This window comes from Ambystoma mexicanum, chromosome 2q (assembly GCF_040938575.1).
Source record: "Ambystoma mexicanum isolate Mex_15411 chromosome 2q, UKY_AmexF1_1, whole genome shotgun sequence".
Classification (NCBI taxonomy): Eukaryota; Metazoa; Chordata; class Amphibia; order Caudata; family Ambystomatidae; genus Ambystoma; species Ambystoma mexicanum.
Genome location: NC_090924.1, coordinates 1,039,153,361 through 1,039,175,247, shown reverse-complemented (window position 1 = coordinate 1,039,175,247; position 21,887 = coordinate 1,039,153,361). Strand labels below are relative to the sequence as shown.

At 45.6% G+C, this 21,887-nt stretch overlaps 1 protein-coding gene across 5 annotated transcripts in view; it reads left to right on the top strand.

Annotated features, from left to right (window-relative positions):
- NMT2 (N-myristoyltransferase 2) overlaps nt 1-21,887 on the top strand; it is a 1,164,729-nt gene that overhangs the window by 761,835 nt on the left and 381,007 nt on the right. For all 5 annotated transcript variants that reach the window (XR_011303356.1, XM_069648400.1, XM_069648401.1 and 2 more), the window contains one exon: nt 12,889-12,997. Coding sequence is in view for 4 of the 5 variants with exons in the window: in XM_069648400.1 (XP_069504501.1) it covers nt 12,889-12,997 (109 nt within the window). In the remaining variant the exon portion in view is untranslated. The remainder of the gene's footprint in view (nt 1-12,888; nt 12,998-21,887) is intronic.

Below are 21,887 nucleotides of genomic sequence, written 5' to 3'. Positions count from 1 at the left end.
GATTTCACTTTGGAGAGTGCAATTTACCAACTGGTTTGGTAACCAGAAGTAGGAACATATATTTCTGAGGCTTGTGAAATATGCTTAGATCACATGCTGTGCATAGGCCGACATCTAGTGGAAGCTGCAGAGAATTACAGTTGTTTTTGAAACTCGAAAAGGGACGTCGACAAGGCGTGCCAGTAATACTATCCCTAGTGTGACGTCCACTGTACCCATGGTCCTTCACGCATCGATGTCTCTCGATTGTTTTTTTTTCCACCATCATAGACGGATGCTGAGTTCCCTTTCGGCTTATCGCCATTTATTATTATACAATAAACAATAGTTTTTCTTACTATTCTTTATAATCCTTTATATCCACCGGCTATCGAGACCATCCGACAGCGATGGGGGAAAAGAAACGACTGTTGAAGACTCCCGTCGACGGATCCGTTCTGGCCTTGGAAGAATGTTCCGGAATTCGGCCTACACAGTAGAGAGAGAGGAGGGAGGTCATATTAGAATGTATATACCCCTTTTCGTAGACTACATTCGCCTAATTGCCGTGTCATTTAGTTATGGAAAAGACCCCATTTAAATTGTGCCCTAAGTAGAACAAAAAGTTCCTGTGGGTCAACAAACACCTTTTGTGTAACCTGTCTCCCCCTCGGGACCACGTTGATGGTTCCTGTCGAGCGTGTAGACTCTTCAAACCCAAGACATTGAAGGACCGCTTAACTAAACGCTGGACCCATCACACCAGGCAACTCAAGGCCATGGAAGTGGAGGGTGCATTCAGCAACGGCAGTAACGCTGCAGTATCAGACGGCGAAGGTGACAGGGTTACACTGGTTTCCCAGGCACAGGCCCCTGACCCCAGCAGACAGGCCGGCGGCCATGGTATAGGGACAACACCCGGCGGCAAAAATGCTCTTACTTCCCCCTGCCCCCCACCAAACACACAATCCACCGCCAAGAATCGACACATGCGTCGAGCAAACGGCAACGCGCGTAGTTTAGGGAGAGGTCGGTTGAATCGCTGTCCTCTGGGCACTCTAGATCGCCACATGACAGGCCCTGAATGTTGAAAGACAGAACAGACGTTGCAGAATAAAATATGATGAGACTTCAGAGCTGACCGTAGCCGAGATTCGACGTTCCGCTTCGATAGCGTAAAAATAACATGCAGGCCGGACTTGCTCAGTTAGTTGAAAAGCAAGTACCGGAAGGCCTTGTAAAGTCAAGGGAGTCTAAGAAGAGCCCTTCTAAGACCCCTCAAAGGGATAAAACACAGAAAGATAGGTCCCCTCATAAGAGTAAGGAACCTAAGTCACAGGATTCCCTGTCTTCAGCCTTGAAGAAAAAGGCTACACCTTCTAATGTAATACCACCCACTCCAGAAGATTTAGGTCTCCCACCTCAACCTAGGGTCGTCTAGTTCTGCCCAATGGTCAGCTGAAGATAGATAGGGTCATGAGAAGAATGTCTTTCATGGCAAATTCTTATGAAAAATACCCTAACTACTTCACAAGTTTTCACTCCAACCCTCTCACAACAGCGGCCTCTGGGTCGCAGAACCCTGTTGAATCCCCTGCTAAAAGGTCTTGCCCCAGTGCACCAGCGCAAGATACAACTATAATTGACCTATATGGCCCGGACACTGATCATGAAAACCTCTATGACAAGAAAACGCAGACCCTTATTATAGGGATAATGAGGAGGATGACCCTGATACAGACCTGTACATCATAGACTCAACCTCTTCTGAACGAGGTACTTATCAAAGCGGATTCGCCTCTTCAAATATCTACCCAAGAGAATCCACAGGACAAGGATTTTGTTGACGAAATCTTGGGAGATAAAAAGGCTGTTACTCAGTTTATTCCACTACTAAAGTCTGTCCAGCGAAAGGTACAACCCTTGCTGGAGACACCCAATCAGATGAGTGCGGTGAACCCACACATAGAAAGACTTTTCAGACCTGCACTATCAGACACGCTATACATTAGGGGGCAGCTAAAGCTTAGCTCACTAGTTGTTACTACAAGAAAGAAAGAGCAGGTCATCCCCGAGCCTCCTCTGAGGCTCCCCCTGACAAAGATAGCAAGAGGTTATACACAATGTGCAGGAAGGTGGCGTCTTCTGCTGCACACCGGACCAGAAGTGCTAAGAACTCTACCTTATTAGCTAGTTATAGCTGCCATAAATGGGACTAAGTCTCATCGTTACTCTCATCAGCCCCGGAAACCCTCAAGACTCAACTAGCACTGGTGGCTGCAGAAGGGCGGGTAGTGTCAAGCTGCCTGCTAAAAAGTGGTCTTGACGCCGCGGACAACGCTGGCAGACTCATAGCTGAGGGAACTATTTTAAGTGTCATGCTTGGTTATGCCAATCCGGGTTTAAGCCAGAGACCCAGGCTACTCTCATTAACATGCCTGTCAAGCAAATGTACTCTTTGGCAAGGCCGTCGAGGACACCTTGAAGACATCTAAGGAAGAATATGACACATTGAAATCATTAGGCCAATTGACCAATAAACCTCCTGGCCAAAGGTGAAACAGCAATTTTCACCGCACACAAGGACAATTTTCCCAGAGCGGTTCCTATAATCAAAATCAGGGTGCGGTCTGGGGTAACAATCAAAGCGAAGCCTCTCAGAATTATCAGCGAGGACCGCGCAGATCTCGCAGTCGGGAATGGGTTCCTCCTCCAGAGGTGATACCCCACCTCAGAAGCAGTGACATCCCACTTCAGGTGCCCTCCCATGCCTTTCCAGTAGGAGGGCGCATTTCCAATTTCACCCAAGCATGGGAGGGAATCACCTCAGGCAGATGGGTGATGTCCACCCTAGCAGGCGGATATTGTATAGAGCTTCTTCGGGCAACCCCGAAATCACCCCCCACTCCAGAAAACCCACTCCAAAGAAGATCATCACATCCTCCTTGAGGAAATCGTCACGCTGCTCCAAAAGGACACCATAGTAATCATCCCGGCCAACCAGGTAAACAAGGGTATTTATTCAATTTACTTCCTTGTGCCAAAGAAAGATCTAACAATGCAACCAGTATTAGATTTGCACCCTGCAAACAAATGTCAAGTAACAAAAGTTCTGCATGACTACGCTACAAGAGGTAATCCCTCTACTTAAAAAGGGAGATTACATGGCAACACTGGATATGAAAGATGCCTATTTTCATATTTCAATGTTCCCAGTGCACAGAAGATTCTTGAGTTTCAAAATAGCGAACCAGCATTACCAATTCAAAGTGCTGCCGTTCGGAATAGCATCTGCTCCAATGGTATTCACAAAGGTACTGGCAGTGGTGGCAGCACACCTGCGCAGGGAGGCAATCCCAGTGTACACTTACCTGAATGACTCGCTGATTACAGGGGAGTCTCCCCTGATTTGCAGGCAAAACATTCAAATAACTATCAACCTTCTCTTTTAATTGGGCTTTTCCGTCAACGAGAAGAAATCAAATCTAGTGCCAAGCACAACCAAACAGTTCCTAGGAGCTGTCTTAAACACAGAAGAGGGGTTGGTCGTTCCGTCAGAGGAAAGAGTCCAAAACATGTTACTGCCAATACCACATCAGGCCGGCCGCCAGATAAGGGTGCGCAAAGCTCTGCGTTTGCTAGGCATGATGGCATCTTTCATTTACCTGGTACCACAGGCGCGCCTGTGCATGCGACCCAGGCACTAGTGGTTGGCGAAACATTGGTCTCAGGCAAGTGGTTAGTGGGAAGATCTAGTGGTCGTTTTGGCAACACTAGTAAATAATCTTTGCTGGTGGACACAGGAAAATCTGCTTTAGGGGAAACCCTTCTGTGATCTGGAAGTACAAGCGATTGTCAAGACAGACGCCTCACTCGCCGGGTGGGGGGCTCATTACCTTCACCACACAGCTCAGGGTCTGTGGTATCGGGCGGCAGCTCAGAACCACATCAATCTGCTAGAACTATTGGCAGTATTCAAACCCCTTCAGGCCTTCGAGTTTCACCTATCAAACCGATCTGTGCAAGTCCTGACAGACAGCACTACAGCGATGTTCTACATCAACAAACAGGGGCACACATTCTCCAAATCTGTCCAGGCTTGCGCAACACATTTGGAGATGGGCACTCAAACAGAAGATATTCCTATCGTCACAGCATGTTCCAGGGGAACTCAACTCTCTGAGCAGATCCCCTACCAGAGGAACATAAATGGTGATTAAACGCAGGGGTCATAGAGCACCTCTTCTCTCAATGGGGTTACCCCACAATAGACTTGTTCGCTACGAGCGAAAACAGTCGATGCCCAGACTTCACGTCCAGATTCCCCCAGCCAGGTTCCACGGGGAATGCCCTATGGATGAACTGGTCAGGGAGATTTGCTTACGCTTTTACCCCAACACCTCTCATGAAGAAGGTGGTGAACAAGATCCACAAGCAACATATGACGCTCATCCTAGTTGCTCCTATGTGGGCAAGACAACCTTGGTATCCACATCTGCGCAAACTGGTGATGTGCGATTCCCATTAAGCTCCCGTGCCCGACCAATCTACTCACTCAGCATGGGAGGCTAACAGTGCACCCTCAACCTCACTCAATGAACTTGGCAGCATGGCTCCTAAGGTCATAGTTTGGACATCTTAACTTTCCACAGAGGCGTATGGATATCTTGAAGGAAGGGAAACCTAACACTAGACCCCGTTATTTCGACAAGTGGAGGAGATTTGTAATTTGGTGCCAGTATAAACAAATATACCCCATAGAATGTACTCCATCCCACATTCTAATTTATATGCTCAACTTGCTAGATTCAGGGTTAGTATTCAACTCTTTAAAGGTCCACCTGGCGGCCTTGTCAGCCTACTGTCATGACCCTGGCCCCTGGCCCTCACTGGCAAGTCAGCCTTCGAGTTAGGGCCAGGTCAAAGGCCTTAAAACCTCATCCAAGACACTCTTGGAGTCAGTCCTGGCGCCTTTGACGCCAGGCTTATAACCATCATGAAGACCAACATTAGAATGGGACTATTTACTTGGGACTATTTAACTTTGGGGGTTCAGCCAACATGGAGGCACACACATAGTTAAGTTACAAGGAACTGAGGAATGAGGTCTAGTTTTTTGGGTGTGGCAGGCCTGGGACTACTTTATCTGGACTACTTTGGGTGTGGCAGACCTGGGACCATTTTACCTGGACTACTTTACCTGAGACTATTTAAACCGCACTCAAACAGCAGAACATGCTTTGCGTTATTCTGCTGTGGGCAGTGTAAGGCTCACCGAGTCCAGTTCTTTGATGCCAGTTTACCTGAAACCAAGTACCTGTAGAGAGAGAAAGAACGCTACGAAATTTACCAGCAACATCATCCTGTCTTCAATCCATCGCTGACTTCAGTTCCACTCACCTGAAGGTACGAACTCCATCATCCGGCACCGCATGCATCCTGGAATACCATAACCTGGAAAGTGGAGAAAGAAAGCATTAGTAAGCACACACCTAACACAACATGCACACACACCTAACACACAAACTCATGTTTCTTCCCGAATGAAGAAAGCCACACAATTCTTACCTGGTTAGTCATCTCCTGGTCAGTATCATTGCTGAAACATTATGGTGCTCGGTGAGGAACATCGCAACCTGCAAGGAGAGAAAAGACGCGGGTTAGCAATATAAAAGGTGAAACTGTGCCGTGCATCGCGCGTTACTCACCGGACAGCATCGCACACACCGTGCTTTTGCCTACCGGCCCATGCTCATCTTCAAACTGTATGACAACACCAAAATACCTTTCCATACCTAAAAGGAAAGAAGCAAGACATTATTATTCGAACTAAGAGGAACATAAGAACTGCATATAAAGACTGTAAAGCAGCAAACCTATGCAGTCACAGCAGGCCTGGATTCCCACAGGGGCCGGGGGGCTTGCACCAGTGCAGTAACTTGCTCGCTGCTTGCTCCCCACATCTACGCGCCCCTGCCACAAGGAGCAGGCTGGAGAATCCACCTTTTACAATATTAAGGTGAGGAGACAGGAAGGAAGGGGGAGGAAGGAGTTGAGGCCAAGGGAGGGGGTGGGAAACATAAAGAAAATCTGGTATTGAATCCAGCTCTGCTATATTGCAGACCCATCTTTAACCAGAGGCCTTACCAAGGGACCGGGAGAGGGTTCGAGAGTGCAACTCATCCAACCAGGGCTGGGTGGTGCCCCCGTGGATACCAGGTGAGCGTAATACCTACACCACCTCCCACAATAAAGTCTCATGGTGGAAGGGGCCTGTCATCAAAGTATTCATGGAGGGGTAAAGAGACTTCACCCTCCAATTTCTAATCCGCCGCCAGGATGGGATCTCAATGTTGAACACGCTAAGCTCATGGGACCTCCTTTTGAGCCGATGCATAAGTCTAGTCTTAAACACCTAACTTACAAGACTGCCTTCTTAGTGGCTATTGCTTCCATATGAAGAGTTAGTGAAGTACAAGTATTGTCAGTGCAGGATCCTTTCTTTGTTATACACAAGGATAAGCTGGTTTTACGTACTGATCCTAGGTTCTCCCCCAAGTTCTTCTCTAAATGTCATGTAAACCAGTCTATTGAGCTACCGGCTTTCGTTCAGAACCCCACAAGCTCAGCTGAGGTAAAACTCGACACACTAGATGTGAGAAGGGCGGTCCATTACTATGTAAACAAGACCAGACCGCTAAGGAAAACAGACCAACTGTTTGTCTCCATAACAGCATGCAGAGAAGGAGATTGCATTTCCAAAAATGCCATCTCCAGATGGAAAGTCAGATGTATACAATTGTGCTATTCATTATTAAACAAGACACTGCCTTTCACGCCTACAGCCCACTCCACAAGGAGTACTGGAGCCACTCTGGCCTTCATGGCAAATGTCCCTCTAGACAGCATTTGCAAAGCAGCTACATGGAGCTCAATACACACTTTCACTCTGCATTACTGCATTGACACTCATTCCAAGACAGATACACAGGTGGGACAAGCGGTTCTAAGACATCTGTTCACACATGAACCTTCTCACATCCCACCACCTTCTGCTAACCCTGCTCGCTAATCTATGCACAACATGTGATCTAAGCAGATTCCACAAGCCTCAGAAGGGATACATTACTTACTGTAATCATATTTCTGATGCTTGTAGCTGCTTAGATTCACATGCGCCCAACTTTCCTCCCTGCGAAGAGAAGGTGCATGGATGCTTGTGAGCTTGTCTGATACGTATCTGCTTGGATACAACTGTACTCATGCTACACTTCATGCTACCTCATGTCAGAAAAATAACGTGAAGGACCATGGGTACAGTGGACGTCACACTAGGGATAGTATTACTAGCATGCCCTATCGACGTCCCTTTTCGAGTTTCGAAAACAACAATTGTAATACTCTGCAGTTTTCACTAGATGTCAGCCTATCCACAGCATGTGAATCTAAGCAGATACAAGCATCAGAAATATGATTACAGTGAGTAATGTATCCCATATATACCTCCTTGTTGTGGCGTTCCATACCAGGATCAATCAGCAAAATAGACAACACACTAATATTCCGAAGCTTTTAAAACGTTCCTCTGCGACAACACATTTTTTTCTCTGGTAGAGGAGGATTCAAATACAAAGTAATTAGGCTGAGCGATTCACTTAGCCCCATTGTACACATTGAGACATAATTTCGCTTTATGAAAACAAAATAAACTAAGAGTAATTGTGACAAGGAAGCAGCTTGGCACTATATCCCTATGACTGTCAATTTACCACACGAGCAGCTAGGCTCTATATCCTGAACCAGTCTAAATCCAACAACCTGTGAGAGAACAGTACCCCATAAAGAAGAGAACCCTGATACTGTTATTCAATCCATCATGACTAGTCCCAGAGGAAAATTCCTAGTTAGGTTATGGATTAGCCATTGTATGCTATAGGTGTTTATCCGAGAGATCTCACATGTTTTGTTGATCCACCACAGATAATTATTTAACATGCTACAGTGCTATATCAGTGTACATTGGGACATCAGGCAAATGTTGAACATTAACAAAGTTCTCCCTGAGGCATCATAGAGAAAGAAGCCATGACGCATGGTCAAAGTCTCTCATGATCAAGAGACAAACAGGTTGACAGTTCTTGTGATGCCAGAATTTCAGTAAACATTTGTATTTGATGAGCTTTGCACCATCCTTTGTTCGTCAACGAGTATTTGCAAAGTAGGATTTCTTTGGGTTATGTATACCTTTTACCGCTCTGAACAATGGTGCCTTTATCCAAGGATTGTTGTTATCGATTGACTGGAAAATGTATGCCTTGCTTCATATTACACCAGACCGATCTACATGGGGCTTTTCAATTAGCATAATTCTGTCCTTGTTTGCCCTCTATAAGGTATGCTCTGTAATCACTAGGCTTCAAATGCATATATCTCTAACCTTGCCGTAGGGAACTAAACTGCAACTCACTGAGGCCCAACAAGGCCGAAAACGTGTCTGGGCTTGCTTGGGTTTTCTGTGCAGAGGGGACCTAGCCTAGCGTTTGGGCCTGGGCTGCTCCCATTGGTTCCATCACATTTCTGGTTATGGTCTATCGCAAACCTCAACATTGTGACTTTGTATTTAATAATTGAGGGACGTTTTGAAGATGTTTGGTTGATTCCTGAATAGGGCCAAGGGTATCCTTTCTTTATTGGTGTCAAACACCACCCTCATCAACTTTTAATATTTAGAGCAAATGGCTTTGGCGATGTTTCCAGAAAAGGGATAGTTTATAAAAGGAATGTCTTGAGAGCGATCAAGATTTTTCCAGTCTATTAGACAAAAGTGATAAGTAAAACCTTACATTCCAAGAGAGAATATCATAGTTTGTGACAAAGCCCCCTGTGTTTGTGCTGTGGCAGAAAGGGTTACAGATTTAGAAATTGCTGGTTCTCAATTTGGTTTTCACTCCATCATTTACATTTAAAATGTCTTTCACTTTTCTCATTTTTAAAGTGGTACAAAAAAGAAATGTCACTTTGGTTTTGTTAAGTTTGATTTGTTATAGCAGCATTGGTGGTAGGTGTTAGGTAAGATTTTCATAGCAATGATACATCTTCTTGATCTGTGTCAACACCTGAACATTTTGCTTTACTGGTGGATTAGTGGGAACCTTTTTCCACACTCACAGAATCTTTTACTCATTTTATGGGTGTAATTTTAAGACTCTCCATAGTGTCTTTTCAATTGTATCCTCTTTGACAACTTTTGGCATAAACTGCCTATGGTTGCTGGGTTGCCCTTTGGGATGCCCCTTTTAACATTCTCTGGCTAACCTTGTGAGAACTACAGTTCCCAAGGATTGAAAGGATATTTTATCCTCTCTAAACTTTATTTAAGTGAGACCAGCACACCCCACCTTAGGTTGAGTGCTTGGGTGATAAAATGTATCCCCTTTTAACTGTAACATTTCTGTTACAGGCACACGCTTACCTTTAATGGCTGGTGGCAGTGAACCTTTTTACTATTTCGATGCACCTTTACACAGCCCCGGTAAAGACACCCATGGGTGCTAATTTTACCAAAATGGTCCATGTCTTCTTGTTGTGCCATTTTAGCGTTCCTTGTCCTTTCTTGGATCTTCCCCTGCCCTCCAGGCTGGGAAAGTCTTTTGTGTGATTTCTATCTTCGGCGGGACACCTCTGTCAATCCCGCCCTGGCTCCATAGTGTCTGTGAAGGTAGGAAGCGAGGGAGGAGTCCAAAACATTCCTTATATGAGAACGTAGGTGATCATATAACCTCATCAAAGAGAGTTTTCGTCCATTTTAAAAAGAGACTCTGTTAACATCTTACAGAATTGCGAGGTAACAAGTGATTACAACCAGAGACCTTCGAAGTGTGAGAAAATTTAGTATTTGTGAAAAATCAAGCAAATATATACTGCCATATTTGAGATGGTTTCCCAACCCTGAATGGCGTGCCGAATTATTATGGTTTCGATGAAATTTAGTGAAAACAAATGAGACCATGAGAATATGGCATAACCTAGATCAAAAGAAGATCCATGTGGCAAAGGATATGTCCAAGATATTAGACCTCTCCTAATAACCTGTGCAGCCACACTCCCAAGAAGAGAGAAATACTTTGCAAGGTTTGTGCATCATATAGAGTGGCTCAACACTAAAGATTTTTGGCACAGGCTATCGGCTGGTAAACAAATCTTCTTGTCAAAAGAGTTATTGAAATTGCTTAATGAACTAAAACTTGTAAAAATGGCCTTGTGAACAGAATTGGGGGGGGGGTGTAAATTTATAGCTTCTCACTTCCTTTTGATTAATCATCTTGTATCATGATGAAGTATTGCATATTAACTTTTGCTGATTTTCTTCTTTTTTAATGTTTGCTGATAATCAATTAATAAGATCTGTGTAAAAAGTCAAAATATGACTAATTGAACAATACCATTTTTTTAAAAGACTGCACCCCTTTGTCTTCCAGCCTGACTGCGAGAATCCAGTTTAAACTGGGAGGCTGACTGTCCTGAAAGGACTGCCAACCCCGCAAGTTTGCATGTTACAAGTCTGTTTGATTGGCTGGGTTCCTGCATAAAAGTCTGATCCTGGAAGCTGAAGAGAAAGTTGACCGCTGGAGCTTAAACCAAAGAGGAAGATGAAGAAATGACGGCCGCATCGATTTCCATCGACTGGAGTGCGTGCTGTCTAACCGGAGCCTGCTGTAACCCTTCCTTCCAGTCGACCTGGGGATCCTGAAAAGGACGACCCAGAGCTTGGTGAGATCCACTAGAATCAAGAAGACCTGCATTTTGAGCCATCCCACGTGTTGCTGCAACCTTGCAGGGCTGCAATACCCCAATACCCTGGGACCTCCAGCCACCGTGCAGTGCAGGACCTTCTGAATTCCAAATCGAGCTGAAACTTTGGTAGCATCCTGCTAGACCTTCAGAGACGTGAATCGAGTCCGAAAAGTCTCCTCACCAGAGTACTGGACCTTGCAAGTGACGAGAATCCAACCAGCGATATTCAGTCTTTTTTTGGCTCCTAAAAATGGTGGCAAAACCACAGAGCCATATCCAGCCGCGGAGAAACAATTGCCTGTTTATCGTTGCTGAGAAATCCCTTTGTGTCTTGTCTTGATGATAAAGGATTACAACAACTGGGTTTTTGGCTCCAGATCCTAAAGTCTTTTTGCTGCAACATTTCTTCCGTGCGAAGGTACAGTGTTGGCTGGGGTATTTACTTACCTAAAGCCTGTGTGATTTCTGTAAAGCTTTGGGGTGTTCTTGTGATTGGGAGTCCTCTCATCCAGTTCACCCAGGCCCACTGCTGGAATCCTCCGAAGGTGGCTTCTCAGAAGTCCCTGACCCTAACTAACTTTAAAGTGAACTACTTACTTGTTTGAACAGTCTTCCACATGAACTCTGCCTTTTGCCTGCAACAGAACCCTATCTCACCCTGCCTATAGCTGGCTCCTAGACGACTAGGGTCCCTCTTCTGCCCCTGAGTGAACTCATGCAGTAGAATAGGAAAGGACTGGATAAGTAAAGGATACTGTCTGGAAAAGTATAACAAGTGTTGAAAAGTACTTACTTGTGAAAGAGTTGGTTGGTAACCGACTCTGAGAGTGAACAGTTAACAAAAGTTCTTACTTAATTTGAATGTGGGTTGTGCCATTCTGAAAAGCATATATAAGGTTAATTTACTCACCTGTGAATTGTCTGCGGCTCTTCCCCAAAAGTAATGCTGTTGGTTTCACTTTATATTCCTGTTAGAATATAAATGTATGAGTGCTTCCCCTGACTTGCTGTTAGCCTGTCTAGAATAAGTCTGCCTCAAGTTATACTTACCTTTAAGGTGCTTGTAGCTCCTTTAAAATGTTTATGGGTTTTAATTGCCTTGAGTTAGCCACGTGTCATCCTAAAATAAGTTAGTTATTGCTTACCTCTGTCTGTTTTCCACTGACCTGAAAAGCAACTGTAATAGTATATTACAACATTAGGTTTTACCTGCCTAGAATAGCTGTGTGCTATTCTTAAAAAGTGTTATTTAGGTGTAGCTGACCTTGGTCTGCCTGGTGAAATCCAAAATGTGTAAAGAGTTCTCGCTTATCTTAGACTGTGTTCCACTGAGCTGAAAAGTAACTGTAATTGTATATTACACTAAAAGATCTTACACACCAAGTGTGTTATCATAAAAGTAGTTATAGGTATATACTGTTCCTTGAATCTGTGTTCCAGGTATTCCGGTCACAGGGTTGGTCGATTGTGATTTCTTTGCTGAGTGTCACAAGTAATCAAAGTAACTTGTGGTTGTACCCCACATAGAGAGGTGTGGCCTATACTAAATGTGTATGATAAGGTCTGACTTCCCTCGAATTACTATTAGGTATTATGAATAAGGTTTATGCTTTGGTCTTTGTACCTTCAATCATTCTGTTGTGTTTTTATAATGTGTTTGACTCTGACAAATTACTTAACCCAAGATTTAACTTGGCCTAACTGTATTTATATTAAGCCTTTATTTTTTATAATACTTCTGGTTGTAAGTGTTTGTATTGAATCCTTGGTATACCACAGGTTCTATGTACTTTCCGGGAGCCCTCTCTCCCTCCTAAAATAAGCCTGGCTGCTCTGTCTACGCAACCATATACTCAGGTGGTACCGCCTTATACTAATTGGAGCCTTGTACTGTCTCAGTTGAATGGTTTTGCTAAGCCCTTAGGTGGACTTCAGAAGAACTGTCCTAACAGTAGGGAATTATAGTTTACCTGAAATTCATTTCTAACCAGTTCCTGACAGCCAGCAATATTTAGCATGTTTAGGCATTTCTTCAAAAAGTAAAAAGTGCTTCCACTGTTAAAAATCTAATCATTTCAAACATCCGATTACACTTGATTTTTTACTTTCTTTCAGATACTGGCACCGATCGTTAAACCCTAGAAAACTGGTAGAAGTAAAATTCTCTCATCTCAGCAGAAATATGACTTTGCAGAGAACAATGAAGCTTTACAGACTGCCTGATGTAAGTCCTTTACATAGAGAATGATTGCCATCCAATACACGCATAGTCAAATTGAGTTTGGGTATCTGCATCTATCACGTTTCCATTCTATTTATATCTTGTAAACCTTATTTATGGGATGTGGTGAAAATCAGAAAGTAGTATTATTGACTTCTTAACTGTCCCTAATGACTGTGAAAGATGCCTGCGTTTCTGAGGTTGGCACATCTGAAATTCCATGGCCCTACGTTCAAGAAGTTGCTATTCGAGACTCTACCAACTACTTCATCAATTTAGTGACTGCAGTCCACCCGTTTGCATGCCTCCTATCAATTAACAATTCCTCCTGCAGCTCATAAAAACAATAGAATTGCCAGTTGCACAGAACTTAGACTGCTTTGTTTGTGGTTTGACAAATTCTGGACCATACAGCAGGAGAGGGAGGAGTCGGAGGCAATGTAAAAGTATATACACGCTGGATGGCTTCCTTCCCCCCAACTTCGAAACAGCATGTAGTACAGTGGCATTTTATCAAATCATTAAAACAATTCATAAACTAGTGTTTTAATACTGGTGTTCTGCTGCTGGCATGTGTTTCCAAACCTTAAATCACATGTTTTATGTCGGGGACGAGGGGTGACAAAACAGAAATGATGTATTGATTCTAGGCAAATAGAAGTTGTTCGCAATTTCAAATATCTAGGAATTTTTCACTCATTTAAACTGAAAAAGACACAGGAAATAAATGATTTGATGCAGAGGTTTGGGCTGTGGGAGGGTTACTGTTGCTTGATAAATTGGAAGGTGAAGTCTAGAATATATCCTGGGAATTGTCTAAGTTTATCCTACTTCAGGTTATCTGATCCGAGCTCAACCTAGCTTTCCTGGTCATGCCAGCAAAAAATAAAAGGGTCAAGCATATAATTAATCAGTTATCTCATTGTTGCACATCATACATGATTTATTGATCAGTGATCATGATACTGCAAACGAACATCTCCATTCCTGCACTTTGTTTTGAAATGTAATCAATAATGAGCTCAAGCTGGATCCTCTAACTGATCCAAAATGGAAATCCATGAGAGGCCCCGTCAGTGGAATATGTGAAAATCAAGACCACACTCCTGCCACCACAATCATACCTGGTTCAATTTCTAGGTTAAGCGCACTGTTAGGGAGAATTTTCATTTCTGTGCTAATTCCCTTCAACGATGGAGACCCCCTGCTCTTTTGCTAGACTATGAACTTTTTAATTTTAACTCCTGAGTGAATGGGACCTTTTTCTCACTCCCTCATGTGTTTATTTTCTAACCAGGATTGTATGTTTCTCTCTGTTTTTGAAGTCTGACAAACTCCATAGGCATCTGCTTTTTGTATAGTGACAAACAGCACACTCAGTGCAGTGTCACTGAGAAGGCCCTTGGATTTGTCTTACCTTTTCTTGGGTAAACTACTGTTCCCAATCATAGTAAGGTGAAATTGATCTTACTTACGTTTTTACTTTGTAGGTACAGCACAAACAATCTTATGTGAAGTGCTGGGGGGTTACCTAGTAGCCCATTATCCTATTTTCTCATGTAACATGTTTTGTTCCCCTTACTACTTCAAATGGCTGGTGGCAGTGATTTACTTTTTACTACCATTGTGCATTGTTACAGCAGGCTCAACCCTCAGCTGCAGTACAGCACCTAGGGGTGACCATTTTATCAAAATGGCCCGGGCTTCCTTTTTCACCATTTTCTGTTAGTAAGGTCTTTCTTGGCTTGTACTCTGTACGTTGAAACATGTTTGAGCCCTTTGTGCATTTCGCCTTTGGCGGGATTCAGCCCTGAAGCCCGCCCCTGGCTCCAGTGTGTCTGGAACAACAGCAAGTGAGGGAGGTTCCCAAAACTCCCCTATGCTTTGTCTCTAGGTGTGCCTGCACAAAACCAGTCCTTTTGGGCCAGCTGGCTGTCTGATGGGCGATTGATAGCCTAGGGCCGTGAATGAATGAGAACAAGCTTAAAAGGCGAGGTTCTTGGGACTACAGGCAGGGTCGACCACTGAAAGAAACGTCCTAAGAAGAAACCGTGAAGAAAGGCCTGCTGCAAACTCCTGAAACTCGAAGTGCCCGGTGAAGCCTTGCTGCTGTGCTGGTTTCCTTTTTCAAATCGACAGAGAAGCTCCGGATGGAACGACTTCTCCCCTTGGGCTGGTGGGACCAACTAGCCCCAAGACGAACTCCACTTTGAGGCAAACCTCCACTTGCTGTGCCTCTCCAGTGCTGCAGAAGCCCAATGCTGGGGGGCGGGTGTCCATTACCGAGTGCAAAGTCTTCCACGGAACAAATCCTCCAGGAGCCTCCTAAGGGCCCTCCAGAAGCAGGAAATCCTGATCCAGAGTCCAGGACCGAGGGAGCAAGGAAAGTCCAACCGGGGCTAATCGTTCTGCATTAGTGCTGTTTGAAAGGCGCTGAAACCACGAAGAGCCATTGAATCTAAGAAAATCTATAGCTGATGAAGTCCTCTCCCAAGTACTACCACAGGAGCCCGCCAGACATCCTCCCTCTTGGTCCCATGGCTGAGGCCCAGGAACAAGGGCCTGGTTGGCTATAGCAAAGAGGAATCTAGCTGTAACACTTTCTTCAAACCAGAGGTTCTGTGGGGGCTTGGGGTACTTAACTTATTGCTATAAGTCATGCTTTCTCACTTGGGAAGTGCACTGGCTTTACCTTTTGGAGTTGATCTCAACTCCCTTTGCACAGGCTTAAGAACTTGTGTTCCTCCAGTGATATTTTTTTGACTATCTGACTTTGTGAAAGACTTTATCCAAGAAGAAGTGCATCAGAACCATTGACTGTTTCCATTTGACTTTGGCTGTCCTGGCTCCCTAAAGGCACTCTTCTAATTCTATTGACTTGGGCATTGCCTGTCCCCTCTAGGAAAGGCTTACCTAGATTTCATTATTCAAACTGTCTTCACATTATAAGAAAGTATGTTCTAACCTTTCTATTTCCCTAACCCTTCCTTAATGAAACCAAGAGTCTAAAAAGTAAAGTAAATTGGTGTTTAAGATAAATGCAATACTATCCTTGTTATGGAAGCCACTTCAGGGTGTAGGAGAAATGTATTGGCATGACCAAAGCATATTCACCATCTTTATTGACTTTGTAAAGTGATTCCAAAGTTTGCTTGACTGTTACAAACAATGGCATGTTTAAAGGATGCTTAACTAAAACTGATGTGTAAATAAATATTTAGAACTGAAACCTTGAGTGTAAGTGTTACTTGGTTATTTGTATTGACTGATTTCCTCTGTACAGCTCTACAGGTCACATTTATCCCTCTTGAGATAGGCCTGGCTGCACATTCACACTACCAACTTGTGCAGTACAGACCTATACCAAAAGGTGGGTAACCTATTAACAAGCAGCTCATCTTGTGTAGTCTCACCCAGTGTGACTGCACCAATTCTTACCTATGTCATGTACATTGTTCATGAAAATAATGTTTTGTTGATCCCTGGGAAATACTGGGGGGTGACAGAAGATAAATAGACCTTCTAGAACTTTCCTTATGTGCAAGTTTATTATTGAAATAGAATCTTTACCTCTCTTTATGATTGCTACTATGAACTTGGAAAAAACGAAATACAGGTTTTACGAAATTGGAGCTTTCAGGACAAAATTGTGGGCGAAATCACGTCTGGATAAGGTGCCTGATGGGTAATGAATTATCCGTATATTTAGCAGTTGTGAAATTTTGAATATTTTACAAATTATCGCACAAGTTACACTAGCAGTGTAGGAATAATTTTGTTTTAGTAATTGTTTAAAAAAATAATTTAGACATACCTATAATGTTGTTCATGGTTTTGGTTATGGAACTTTGTGTAGGTTTTACATTCAACCAAATGCAGGGCGTGGCCAGCGCGCATGTAGTGAAGGCGGCTTTCCAAGGAGCTCCTGCCCATGATCCTGCAGCACAAGTAATAGCGGCGAAAATATTGAAGCTCCAGGGCTGAAATTTGACCGAGCCATAATAGAACCTTTCAAGCGTACCCGACCAAATTGCGGGACAGAAACTAGATCCGCAGGCCTCCGCTGAACACCACAACAACCTGTCTCCCCTCGGCCGGAAGCACCACCATCAGGCTCCCACAGCTCCATCCCAAGGCAAGTAGGAGCGGGGACGCTTGAGGCGACCCAGGAGAGGCAGCGGACAGTAGGACCCGGGGGGCCCCGGACGAGGAGGCCGAACAAAGCTCACCGCCGTCCCTGCCGAGCCTTCCAGCGGGAGCGCTCCCGAGGGCAACCTGCCCTTACGCGACCAGGGGACCCGGTTGGGGAACCGCGGGCCATGCAGAGCAGAAATCAAACGGAGCCACAGAAGAACCGGCTCAACCAGCGCCTGAAACGAAACGCCCTAAGATTCCCCCCTTGCGGCACCTAAGATGGCGATCACACCAAGCGGCCTGTAACGGAGCGACTCGCGGAGGCCAACGGAGATTCCAAACCTCTGCGGACGGCTTGACCCAGCAACGGAAGCAGACAGTACCCCCATCAGGCTCCCACTACCCCAACCTGTGGTGGGAAAGGGGAAGGATCCTTGTGGTGGCCCGTGAGTGGCCGAAGGCAGCCGGACCCGCCGGCTCTCCTGAGGAGCGAGCCCCCTGAAGCAACTCACCTCGGTGTGACCGGGGACCCCGACTGGAGCCCTGTGGGCCCCCATCCTGGCCCGCTTGCGGAGGCTGCCCCCCAACACGTGGGACAGGCCAAGTAACAAGAGCGGGAAGATCCAAACGAGGGAGCAGCCAGGAACCCACGCAGCGTTCCAGACGGCCACCACGAGGGACCCGTACCCAAGAAAGTGAATCCCGACGACAACTGTGGACCCACCCAACCCAAAATGAAGTAAGTGGCTGCCCCATTTAAGAACTCACTATCCCACACTGTCACCAGTTGTGCGGGAGCAACTATCCTCCTTGCGCAGGCCGTGGACAGCGAACTAGGTATTGTGCTAGGGGAAGCGCCTTGTACCAGCCTCCGCTTAACTACCACATAGGGTCAGCCACTGAGGAGTCAAATCAGTGCATAACTCAACCTCATACTCGCAGAGACCCCCAGAAGTGGGCTCCGCACATCAAATTAAGGCCACCGACCAAAACTGCCAAAGCTAACATTACACTACACGAAATCCCGGACACCCCGCATGGTGCGATGTCTCCTCCCAAAAACAGGTCCAGAACCGTAACGATGGACTCGTTCACCACAGCTCGACCAAAGACACATATGTCACAAGAAGGGCCCCCGCGACTCTCAGATCCTTCAGGCGATTGCAGCACTGAAAACAACTGTTGAAGATATGAGAGGAGAAATAAAATCGGACCTACAACTAATAAGGCAAGATGCCCGTAACCTGGCCGAGAGAGTCACTGCCACAGAAGCCACTCTACAGGAAACCACAGAGACCACACAGGAGCTAAAAGCGAAAGTTAAAGAGCTGGAACCAACAGTGGCTCGTTTGGAAGCACGCTCCGAAGATGCGGAAGGCCGGGCCCGACAAAATAACGTCCGAATTCTGGGAGTTCCGGAAGACATGGAGGGCTCAAACCCCACAGAGTTCATAGAAACACTGCTGATGCAGGAAATTGGAGCGGGCAATCTCACCCAAGGGTTCTCTGTGGAGCTGGCCCATAGGTCTCTTCAGAAGCGACCACCCCCCGGGTCTTACCCAAGACCAATGATTGCGAAAATATTGAACTTCAGAGACCGAGAGACTATACTGAGGTTCTCGAGGGAGGGAGGTGAGATCAAAAGAAACAATGCATCAATAGTCATGTATCCTGACTATACCCCTGCGGTACAGCGGGCAAGGAACTCCTACATACCCATAAAGGCCAGATTACGAAAACTGAACCTTAAATTTATGCTGCTGTACCCGGCAAGTCTTAAAATACTATACAAGGGAAAGGCCATTTTCCTAGAGACCCCGGCTGCAGCAAACCTATGGCTCGAACACAATAACCTTGCAGAAGACCCTGGGGAATTGATGGAACACAACAAAAGATGAAACCATACAAAGGCACCACATGCACCTAAATATTGAGACCAAATCTACTGCCGCATCAAGGAAATATCACAACTGGGCAGGAAACTGGAAGCCCATTCACAAGACCGCTGATGACCCCCCCCAAACCGGAAAGGTGTAGGCAAAAAACCTACACACTGCTTGAGCCGAAAGACCTGGACAGGACTGGAAGGCCTGGGAGCCCCTGAGCGTTGTCAGTTCGAAACGACTGCTGGGGGCAGTTCCTTGTTGTTTTTCCTAGTTAATCCATTCCACGGAATGATAGTTAAAATAGTTAGTAAGTCTCCATACAGTAAAATACAACCAGTTATCTGGCGGGCTGGAACAGCGGTCGTGGAGGGCTGGATCCATGAGTTGGCGAGGACCCTGGGGCCCTAGACGAGACCGCAAACACTTCGGGGGGAAGCGAGCGTCTCCTGAACCCTCCACCGATACCAAGATGGCGGTGCACATTAAGATATTAACTTGAAATGTGAGGGGCCTGGGCACTTATCTTCGTAGAAATAGGATTAAATCCTACTTACGCAGGAAAAAAGTGGACATTGCCCTACTGCAGGAAACACACTGCACCACAGAAGCCAATGCAACTGGGGGGGACAGGGTTTCGGAGCACCCTACTCCAAATACGCCAGAGGGGTTTACACCTGGATCAACCCCCAAGTGTCATTCCACTTGACTAACATGGAAAAAGACCCAGAGGGCAGATACCTAATAATATGGGGCACTTTCGAGCAAAGGGAGATTTGCATAGTAAATTCATATTTCCCCAACAGTAACATCCCTGCCCATTTGAAAACACTGAGTGCCAAGATGGTGCAATTTAGAGAGGGCTTTTTCCTGTGGGGAGGAGATTTCAATTGTGTCCACGATTCTGTGTTGGACAGGTCCTGGCCTCCAGCGAAAGGTCCCTCCACAGCCACTATGTCCCTAGCCACCCTGGTCAAGGAACTAGACGTGGCAGATGCATGGCGAGAATTACATCCAGACGAGAGAGCCTATTCATACTACTCATCCCCCCACAAACTCCACACTAGGCTGGACTACCTTTTCATAAGCAAGGAGCACCTGCCACAAGTAGGGAGCATGCAATATTTGGGGAGGTCTATCTCTGACCATTCCCCACTTCTGATGGACTGGCATCACAACAGTCCCAGACCACCCATCCCCATGTGGAGGATGCCTACCGATGCCCTGAAGGACCCAGCCTTCAGGGAGGAATTGCAAGAATCCATAGAGAATTACATAACAGAAAATTCAGGTAGCGTAGAACACACCAGCATGGTTTGGGAAGCCTTAAAAGTAGTCACCCGAGGGGAAGTTATTGTGAAAGCGGGAGGCATCAGAAAAACACTAAGAGCTGAACTTGAACAGAGAGAAGGCGAGATTCTGAAACTGGAGGCCACCCCAATAGAAACCCCCGGGAGGGAGGACGACCTTAGAACCCTTAGAGATGCCTGCTCCGGCGCGTGGAATAGACTAGCCAAATTTGATTTTAGCGCCAGGACTGACAGAACACACGCAGAAGCAGATAAACCGGGCTAGTTATTGGCCTGGCTGTGTAAACGAGACCACCCCAGACAGATAACCACAATATTAAGGGACGAACACGACACAGAGCACAGAACCCAGCAGAGTATCAACGACACTTTTAAACTTTACTACGCAGATCTATACTCCCATGCGGACAAGATCCCACCAGAACAAATTGCAGATACACTGGAGGAAATAGGCCTACCTAAGCTATCGCCAACACAATCTGACACCTTGGACTCCGACATCACACTGGAAGACATAACAGAAGCTATTTGGTCCCTAGCCACGTGTAAAACCCCGGGAACTGATGGGCTCCCCTCTGAGTTCTATAAAGCATTCAAACCCTCCCTAACCCCACTACTACACCAAGTCTTTTCAGAGGCATACGAAAGAGGTGTCCTTCCAGACAGCATGAGAGAGACCCTAGTGATCCCAATGCTCAAGCCCGATAGGCCTCCCGACAAATGCGACTCTTATCGCCCGCTCGCCATGCTTATCTACGACGTTAAAATATTAACGACGATCCTAGCAAAGCGACTATCCAAAGTGATAGGAGAAATAGTACATACAGACCAAAACGGCTTCATACCCGGCCACAACACATCCCTAAATTTGCGCAGGCTCCAACATATCATAACCCAGACTGACACATGCGACAAACAACTAGCACTACTATCCTTAGACGCCATTAAGCTTTTGACTCCATATACTGGGAATGGCTAATAGCAGTCCTGGAGGGATTCGGAATCGGCCAGGGATTCATCAGATGGGTCAAGATCCTGTATAACAAACCTAAGGCCAGGCTGAAATCTGGGAAAGCATGGGACATTCAGAGGGGTACTAGGCAGGGCTGCCCACTCTCCCCCATGCTCTATGTTTTAGGATTGGAACCTATAGCAATTTATTTCAGACAGCAATTTTTTGATGCAGGGATCAGGTTGGCAGGAATCGACCATATCATCTCATTATATGCTGATGATGTTCTAATATATGTTAACAATCCCCATCTAAATGTCCCGACAATACTGGAAGTCCTCGACAATTTCGCCAAATTCTCTGGCATTAAGTTTAGCAAAACTAAATCCTGCTTGTTCCCTCTGGAAGGACTGAAAAACAGAAGCAGTGAAGATCTCCCCAAGGTGGGCGTCAAATGGCAGACGACCTCCTTCCGTTACCTAGGAATCCAAATAATGCACACCCCAGAGTTAATGCACATACACAATACGAAGGCTAAAGTAACCGCACTACGCAAATCCATAAGATTCTGGGCAAAGCTTCCATTATCCATGCTAGGGAGGGCCTCGATAGCC